Source organism: Mastomys coucha, unplaced genomic scaffold, assembly GCF_008632895.1.
Source record: "Mastomys coucha isolate ucsf_1 unplaced genomic scaffold, UCSF_Mcou_1 pScaffold20, whole genome shotgun sequence".
Taxonomy (NCBI): domain Eukaryota; kingdom Metazoa; phylum Chordata; class Mammalia; order Rodentia; family Muridae; genus Mastomys; species Mastomys coucha.
Window position 1 is genome coordinate 82,337,590 of NW_022196903.1, and position 9,525 is coordinate 82,347,114.

Here is a 9,525-nt window from a genome sequence, read left to right on the forward strand (position 1 = left end):
GAACTGTTAGGAAAGGGCAAGAGAACAAGTTCAGTGTTGCTGGAGAGGAAAGCGCCGTGCCACCAAGTAAGGGCTCACTCATTCCGGCTCCTTCATCTCAGGTTCCAAATGGTTTCCAGGGTGGCCCCTCCTCTCGGGGCTGGGTGCCAGGCAGGCCATCTGCTTCTGGAGCCGGCTGCCCCTCCTGCAGCCTCTGCCTTCTCCCTGAACGCCTGGCTCCTGTCTGGCTGCAGCCATGGGGATGTTCCCAGGAAGAGATCTGTGCGGCCTCTTCTGCAACCTAAATTTTGTTGCTGTGGGTCCTGCCTTGTCTGCACAAACGGCTCTGCTGAGGCTCTGCTCCCGTCCTTTGTTGAGGATGTGGGATGTGCGGGGAGGAGGGAAGGCACTGGACAGCCTCCCTTGGCACCTGTTCAGGGCTTGGCTGCATCAGCTCCCTGACAGGCATCCTCCTGTCTCCTGGCCCCATGATGCACAGTAGCCCTGAGAGCTTAGCACGGAAGTCATGTCAGGTCACCACCCTGCTTGGTACCGTCTTCTCTTAGAGAAACTTTCCAGCTCCCCCCATGTTGCCCACACCTTGGGAACCCTCCTCTCTCCATCACCACCACCAAGCAATGCCTAGCTCCTGCTGGACTGCCTTCCTGTGGATTTGGTGCACCTGTCCCCTAAACGGGGAGCTCTCACCAGCCCGGGCATTGCTCCTCAGATACTCTGTCCGGAGCCTTCTTTCCAAGGCCCGGCCATTATGTCTAAGTGCGGCTCTCCTGCCTGCTCCCTCCTTATGCGCATATGTATGTCTTCCCTTGCTGAGCACCCCTCCTGCTAGATGAGGAGCCATGTGCAGGCAGGCACAACGTTGTGCGGTCATCTCCGAGTCCCCAGAGTCTGGCTCTAACAAGCTCCCAGCCATGCTTCTGGGCCATATTAGGTACCATGGTGACCTCTACCTTGTGAAGCAAGAGCCTCTCCATTTCTCTGTCCATGTCATTGACGACGGTCAAGGTAGTCAGTGGAGTTTCCTGGGGCCATGAGTGACTACCAGCAACCAAGCCAAACCTGACTTCTCTTGGGAAGATGTGAACAGACATGTAAGTAGAGTGCCTGCAAGAGGCAGAGTCCAGCTTGGTGAGCCAGTGAGGAGTTAAAGGCACAGAGGGAACCTTCAAACAACTGCATCACCAAAAAGTCTCATCCTGATGAATGACAACTTCATGGATGCTGCATACGGAGTTCCCTTTCGGGGAGCCCATTTGCTGTACTCAGGCACTTCCAGAGGCCATGTGTCTGGGGCAAAGCTATATGCAGCTGTGGGGCCATAGCAGGAAGGTTCTAGGCTCTGGGGTGAGGGCAGGTAGCAGCAGCTATTCTGATTTCAACACTGCAGCAGCCACATGGACCCAGAGGGCATTGTCCTACAACACTGGGCTGCTCTCTCACCACCCTCCCAGCTGTCAGGAGGACAGTGACTGCTTTTCTCAGCTTCTCAGGCTCTGTCACAGATTTCTTCAAGCAGAAGTTTAATTCCAGTGTTCTGTGAGACCCCCCAAAGAGGCAGCTTCTAGGGGTGAACGTGAATGTTCCGCCGGCAGTCCTGGAGCTAGGGGCTGGCCTGTGAATGACCGGTCGTATGAAAACCCTTCATTTCGAATGGCCAGGCAAATAGCAGAACCATGGGCCATGGCCATACAACCACTGGGCTGAGTGAGGCATACAGAGGGAGATGGGAGGGAGGGGCAACATCATCAGGTGTGTATGTGAAGGGGTGACCCAGTCTGCGGGTCAGTCAATGGGGTCTGCAAGGGAGAGAGAGTGGGGACGGAGGGGCAAGAGACAAGACTGTCTGATCAAGTCTCGTTTACTGAAAGGCAACTATGGGTATATATAAGCACAAGCTGGGGAGTGCAGCTGGAGACACTTAACCACAAGTCCAAGATGTGTAGGAGAAAAATGAGATGATGTTATCAGAGTGTGTTCGGCTGTGGTGGGCTGCTTGCAAAAAACGTCATGCTGGGAAGACAAGTCTCTCGTCAGGGTGGAAAAGTACCAACCTGTAAGTAAATAGCCCGAGATGGCTGCAGAAATGATAGCCGCTTTCTACTAGGAGTCAGCTCCCAACAAAGGGGCAGTACTATGAAATGGGCAGATGGCAGGGGCTACTGATGCGGCCATGGGCTGGCCGTGGGGCTCCTGGGAGGTTCTGCTTTATCCTGCATTCTAAAGCTGAGACTGTCATGGCAGTGGGATCTGGGCCAGGGATGCTGGAAGAGCCCTCTTGCTAGATGTCAGGTTGCCTACTCCCCTGCTGCCTTGGGCACTGACATCTCAATAGAGAAGATGACAGGCAAGGGCCTCTGTAGCGACAAAGGGCAATGATAAGTGCTTGGAGGGGCCTCGTGAGTCAGAAAGTTCAGGGTGGAGGTGGAGAGGTGAAGACTTAAGGGAGGCAAGCAGGAGCCTCAGCAGGTGCGGCCGTGCAGGTGGGAACGCACGCAGTAAGCGTGCAGTTAAGTGTGTGAGCCAGCTCAAACCTGGTTTGAAGAGGGAACGGTGGGTTGGCTTCTCAACTGAGTGTCCAGGGACATCCACTAAGAGCTTCCACCAGCCACAGGAAGGGTATTTATTCCAAGGAGATGGTCAGACACGAGGCTGCCCCAGCTAAAGCATTTGGTAGCATGCCCTTATTGGCATATCTGGGAACCAGGGAGGAAGCTAAATGAAGGTCGTTAATCAGTAAAGGAGGGGAAGAGGGTCATGATGTTTCTTCTCAAAAGAGCTTTAAGCGGGGCAACCTGACTTAATTTTGCTTAGACAGACAGATGTGGACTCAGTGACTACTAATGTGCAAGGGTGTGTGTGTGTGTGTGTGTGTGTGTGTGTGTGTGTGTACACATGTGATTGTGCATGGTGTGCTGACTTGACAAAATGGAGTCTGTGCCAGATTTGAAACCCAAAGCTGTGGGATGCTCACTTCCTGTAACAGAGTAAGGCAGAGCATGCCCACTGGGACTGGGGCAGAACTTCTGTGGAGCTGGCGGGTGCGGAGAACTCATTGACTCTGCTCCAATTATGAGCAGCCATGCAGTTTCTTTCCAAGAGGGGACAGAGGCAAGCTCCTGGAGGCTCCGTGCCTTTGTGGAGAGAATCCACAGCTCACCCAGCAAGCACTCTGGGAGTGCGGTGACTTAGAAGTAGCTGCTCAGAGAAGTCTCCCAGGAACCTCTGGGCAACATCTTGACCACTGACCCGAGCAAGTGCTCTCTCAGCCTTGGCTGTGTGTGAGCCCTGAGGAGCCTCTCCAGCTCCAGACCAATCAGACCCTGGTCTCTGGAGAGGGATCCAAATGCCTGTGGTTTCAGATGCTCCCCGGTGATCCTCAGTTAGGGCTGAGGTTAGAAGAGGCCAGAGTGAAAGGAAATTGCACAGAACAAGTGTCTAAACATCTGAAACATATTTTATCCGGGGGGGGGGGTGGATATTATCAGGGTGTCAAGCTGGGCATGACAGTGGTACCTCTACTGTATTTCCTGACCCCAAATGACCCCCCCCATGAAGTCCCCCACTGTGGCCCATGGCTGTACTAAGGAGATGAAAGATTTGCAAAGTCCAGTCTGACCACTTCTCTGTTAGTAACCATGGACTGAGTCACCACAGAGGCCCATGGTCCCAAAGCTAGGTACTCCTGAGCCAGCCCTTGGGAAGTAAAATCCTTGTGAAGGCGGGGGACGTTGGGGTCCGAGGCACACTCCACAGCAGCTGAGAGGAATATGGAAGACACTTCTCCACGGATCCCAGGAATGTCAAGTAGGCAGATGTAGGCACTGTTGATGCCCAGCAGCTTGCATCGCTGTGGGCCACACAGGTTAGGGAAGCAGGTCTCCTGTCTTTAGGAAGGAGAAAGAAACACATATGCTAGAGGTGCTTTTGCTTAAAGATTAAAATACAAAGCAGAGCAAAACAGACCGGCATTGTTAACAGCCCGCATGGCTGGGCTGGGAGGGATTATAGAAAGAAGACAGCTTTTGAGTGGGTTGGTTGCTTACCCAGCCAGTGTGTAGGGGCTTGCCTGGGGTGGAAGGCTGGGGTAGCTTTGAGGTCCGCGCTTTAGAGCTGAACTCAGACGGCAGAGCTGAGGTCCATGCCTTAGAGCCAAGCTCAGACGGCAGAGAAGCCAGGAAGCAAACATGGGGCTGTGGTGAAGGATGGGGTCTGGAGAGGGGCTGGGTGAGTTTTATATTGAGTCCTGTGCCAATGTGCTGGAGCCCTTTAAGCCAGGAGGTGACATATTCTGAGTGGCACCTTACCTGCTGTAAAGCTTAGACACTTAGCATCTCTGAATTCTGTTCTCATCTGTAGAGACAACAACACAAATAATAACAACAGAGGATTAAAATCCTTTCATATTCTGTTACCAGGGGGACTGACAGGCAGTACGGCTGGATAAAATGGTGGCTGAGGCCCTCACTATGTCATAATTTTTCTTTTTTTTGGAAGGAGAGGGTGTTCAAGGCAGGGTTTCTCTATATAGCCTTGGCTGTCCTGGAACTCACTCTGTAGACCAGGCTGGCCTTGAACTCAGAAATCCGCCTACCTCTGCCTCCCAAGTGCTGGGATTAAAGGCATGCACCACCACCGGCTGGCTCACCAAGTCATAATGATGGGCAGGGACTCCTCACCCAAAGGGGACTCACTCCCCACTCTGGGTGCTCTGCTTGAAAACTGTGTATTTCAGAATCCAAGTGCCCTGCACTGACACCCAGAAACAAACAGTCCTGGTGAGGGTGGGACCTGCTAGCTGCTAGCTTTCTGCCAGGACCCAGCATAGGTCAGCTCCCATGACCTCTCAGGCACTGGCTTTCCAGGTGAAGAGGTGAAGTCTGGTGGCCAGGCGGTGGGCTCCATCCCATCAACTCTGGCTGCGTTTTAGCACGAGCCCCCTGACTTACTAACTGGTACCTGGAGCTGGGTGTGGGCTCTGATTCACTGCTTGCTTGGTGTGATGTGAGCTTTCCAACTGCTCCAGCAGTCTTGCCTGTGGCTTTGGCTTTCCTAACCGCTTCCTTCTTATCCTCCAGGGCCCTCATCTTTGTGTCCCATGGAGCTGGGGAACACTGTGGCCGTTATGATGAGCTGGCTCAGATGTTGAAGGGGCTGGATGTGCTGGTATTTGCCCATGACCATGGTGAGTACCTCCAGTTGCCACCCAGGCTGGCAGAAAGGCCTGCCCTGTCCCCTTTTTTCCTGCCCGATTCTGTTCTCTGGGTTAAAATCTACATGTGGTTATATAAGTAGGACTGTGTGTCTGACCAGTAGTCACTATCAAATCAGAGTTAGCAGACGGGCTTATTGGAAGCTTGGCTGAGAAACCAAAGTTGGACCTGTTTATCTAGAGCCTGCCTGGGCCAAGGAGCCCTACAGTACATTTATAAAGTGCTCTCTCTCTCTCTCTCTCTTTCTCTCTCTCAAAGTGGACACAGTTTTCTCCCAGAGAACTTCACATGAATGCAATAAGTCAGATTAAGTTCAATTTTAATCTCAGATGAACTAGCAAAGGTTTATAAAGTATCTCGAATATGTTTACACATACATGTATATGCATCTACACATGCGTGTGCACAGCTGCACATACACAGCACCTTTACAGATTAGGAGGAACAATTTATTTTGGCTCATGGCTTCAGATGTTTTGGCCCAGCATGGTGGAACAGAACAGAGCAAGCCAGAGCAGCCAGGGAGGAAAAAGGAGGGCAAGCCTGCACTAAGGGCCTTCTTCCTCCCCTTCTATTCTGTCAGGTTCCCAGACTAGGGGTCGGCCCCACCCACATTCCAGGGGTGACGTCTCCACTTACTTCATCTTCTACTGAAGTGCCCTTAGACACACTCAGCGTTGTACTGTAATGCACTCCTAGACACATCTAAAGCCTGTTGAGTTGACAACGAAGATTAACAACCACAAATGGGTATGCACAGGTACACATATGTCTGCACAATGCACACCTACGCTCATATGTGTGTGGGAATGTTGATGTGCAAGCACTTTTGGGTGCACACATACATGCATTCACATTCACATATGCAATCACATGCGTATATAGGTTATGTACATACACAGATACCTCCAGGCTAAATGTTTTTTTTTTCTTTTCTTTTCTTTTTTTCATGTAACAAAAACCTTACTAGTGGTGCTGGGCTCATTTCACAAGTCAGTTGGCAAATTGCAGTTCTTCTTGTACTAGGATTTGAACCCAGAGCCTCAAATACGCTGGGCAAACACTGTATGACTGACCTATACTCCCAACCTAGTATGCAGCCCTTGAGTTATTTTTGTGGTGTTCTTGTGACTGAAATGTCTCCAATTAGGTTCTCTAAGCCTCTGAAGCTAAGTTCCCCATCACAGCCTGGTGTGGTTCTCTGCCATTCTGCCCAGATCCCGAAATGCCACTTTGTCTCTCTGATATGAGGGTAGATAATTAAGTGATGTTGTCAGAAGGAGGGATGGGGAGCCATGGCAGTGGCTTGAGCCTCCTAAGAGGGAGAGCTGAAGCCACACCAGGGAGAAGCTCATGCGAGATGGATGGCTGGCTGGGGGAGTTTTGTCCACAAAGATGTGAGAATTTGATTTGCCAGGAGCCTCTTTTAAGCTAGATGTATGCACATGTCTCGGTAATTGAGATTATTAACTAAATTCTTCCCTGTTACAGCCGAGATGTTCTCTGCTGCTCTGCAGTCAGCCCTGGTTATATTTGTGAGACTTGTTTGGTGGATAATATTCCAGGGTTGTCCCCGAGGCTTTTGCTGTGGGGACTCTGTCATTATTAAGCCTAACACTCTGCACACTAGAAGATCCTGAGACAGGAATGCTCTGTCCCATTATATCTATCTCCATTAAAGTCAGTTGGAGTTGCCATTGCGTGCTGGCAACCCCTTGAATTGAGCACCCTGAATGGCAGGCACCTGTCTTACAGCTTAGCGTCAGCCAGCTTATCGGATAAACTAATAAACCAGATGAAGTCAACGGGAGGCTTTGTTTATATTGCCTGGCTGAGGTGCTTAGAAAAACCATTTTTAAAGCATTTTTTTAAGAGTCCAGGGAGCAAAGAAGCAGCCCACTTTTTGATGAAAGAAATAAATACATCTGAACTTGTAGCAGTGGTCTCTGTGATGTTCCAAATGTCAGGAAGGAATGGTTGTGTTCACCTGTTCCGAGTTCCCAGAACGAAACCCTGGGAATACCTCTATATGTGCCAAATGGAGGAGTCCGAGTCCAAAAACCAACCCGGTTGAGCATGTGTATGAATGCACATGCATATGCCTTCTCTCCAGACTCGGGCATAGCCCCTGACCCACCCACACACAGAGTGGGTCCAAATCCCCACTTGATGGCAAGTCTAAGCCATCTAACCTGGACCTTATTGAGCCATCCAGATCTTAACACTTTTCTACCTTCCGTGTGGGCCCTGATTCTGTCAGATTGGTGAGATAACATAGAGAAAGGGCCTATCTGGGAGCCTGGGGAACTCCTCCCCTCCAGGAGTCAGGGAAGACCAGCTGCTGTGCTGTATCCCCATCTGTGCTGTCCCCAAGGCTCTGAACAGGGATGGCACAGCTGGGAATTGGGGGGGGAGCTCTTACCCTGGCCTTGCTGCCTTCAGCTGGGTCATCTCAGACCTGCAGAGGCCATTTGGAGATAACAAGAAGTCAGAGACAGGAAGTGTTCCACACAGCAGCTGGACACAGCGCTGCCTTTCACAGTGCTATTTACAGACACACAGGTGACTATAACCCCCGTGTTGATCCATGGAACCCTGGAGGTCTCTGCTCAGCCGCCTGCCTGCTGGCTTCTCATTAACTGTATCCCCCGAGGCTGTGCTGTGGTTATCTGTCTGGCCCTGTTTCTCAGGTTGCCCACAGACAAATATTTAGCTTTGCTTTCTTTTTTACCCTTTGGAGTTTTCCAGAATGGCCTCGTGGGTTTGGATAGGTTACCCGAAGGAAAGCCATGATGCTTTCCATCAGTGAGTGCTGCCTGCCAGCCCTGTTCCAGGCACTTTTCCTATGTTATCTCAAGTGTCCCTGTCTCATAAATGGAAAACCTAAGGTTAACTGAGGATGCTGTTAGCTTTGTACTGGAGCCATCCATGGGTCCACTGTGCGAGACAGGAAGCCAAGCACAGCTGCCTAAGGGAAGAGAAGTCTGGTTTCTCCCATGCCACACAGGATAAGAACGGCAGGATGCTGTCGACCCCCCAGACTTTGTCCAGGCTTGCCCCACAAATGTTACAGATGTTACATACCTGTTGTACTTACCCCTAGAGGCCCCCCTTCAGCCACCTGTTCTCCCACACGGAGTATTGAACAGGAAGTCAGGAGGAGGGAGAGGCTGAGCTCAGACCTGGATAGCAGACCTTCCTCAGAGATCCGAAGCAGGTCCCAGCTGGATCCCACTGGCCAGAACTGCTCCTGGATGGTAGCTAGCTGCAAGGGAGGCAAGGAAATGACATTGTCAGCTGCTGACCCAAACAGTGTGGGGCTCCTGAGAGATAAAGAGGGAGAGGACAGCATGGCCGAGGTTCTCTGTGCCACACCACACTACAGGCATTGCCACTCTTGAGTACATGCTGGATGCTCTACAGGGCCGTCACAGGGCCGTCTTCCATGTTATCCATCCACATATGGTTCTGTAATGTCTGAGGCAAAGTCTATTGCAAGCATCAATAGTACTATGGATTCAAGCCCCTAACTGTACATTTGCTCTGGATGGGGTGTTGTGCAAAGGGGGGTATTCTGGCACAATAACATACAGCCAGCCTACCCCTCGGTCCAGCAGCCCTGCTCCAGGGTATTTATCATGCTGTGGTAATGTTAATATCAGCAGTGGTATTTATCATGCTGGGGGTGATGGTTCTCTTAGTTGAGGCAAGCACAGGCCATTTTATTGACCTGTTAATTAGTCCCTCTCTCAACCACAGAACCTCTCAGGCCACCCACATGTGACCCTGGCACTGGAAGCATCACTGGTGGTTCTTGGATGGCTAGAAGAATCTGTAGCTCACATTAAATGAGACAGAGATGTTTCAGATGTGAATTGTGGGACTTCCACATTGTGTATCTGTAGGGGCGGGACTGATCACCATCAGGATGCACTGTGGAGTGGGTCTGGTGGCTAAAGGTCAAGGGAGTTTTTAAATGATGTGAGTGTATGCCCTGAATGGGGGAGCCACACACCTGGTGTTTGAGTAGCAAGGCAATGACAGGTGTCTCTGAGCTACACAGGCATCCCCACATCCTGCAGGGCTAGCAGGGTAGCAGAGTCATACCTCATGAATAGGATCTTCCAGGAAAGGGAAGGTGCCCTGGTTACAGTTACTACCGCTATGATGAAACGTCGTAACCAAAAACAAGTTGGGGAGGAAAGAATTTAGTTGGCTTATACTTCCACACCATACTCTGTCACTAAAGGAGGTCAGGACTGGGACTCAAGCAGGACAGGAGGTCAGGACAGGGACTCAAGCAGGACAGGAGGTC

At 51.1% G+C, this 9,525-nt stretch overlaps 1 protein-coding gene across 5 annotated transcripts in view; it reads left to right on the plus strand.

Moving 5' to 3' along the window:
- The window catches only part of Mgll (monoglyceride lipase), a 108,894-nt gene that overhangs the window by 35,394 nt on the left and 63,975 nt on the right, over positions 1-9,525 (plus strand). For 4 of the 5 annotated variants that reach the window (XM_031382508.1, XM_031382510.1, XM_031382507.1 and 1 more), the window contains exon 3: positions 5,076-5,182. In XM_031382508.1, coding sequence (XP_031238368.1) covers positions 5,076-5,182 — 107 coding nt within the window. Of the gene's footprint in view, positions 1-5,075; positions 5,183-6,701; positions 8,202-9,525 lie in introns of those variants that run through there. The other variant, XM_031382512.1, reaches the window with a different exon arrangement.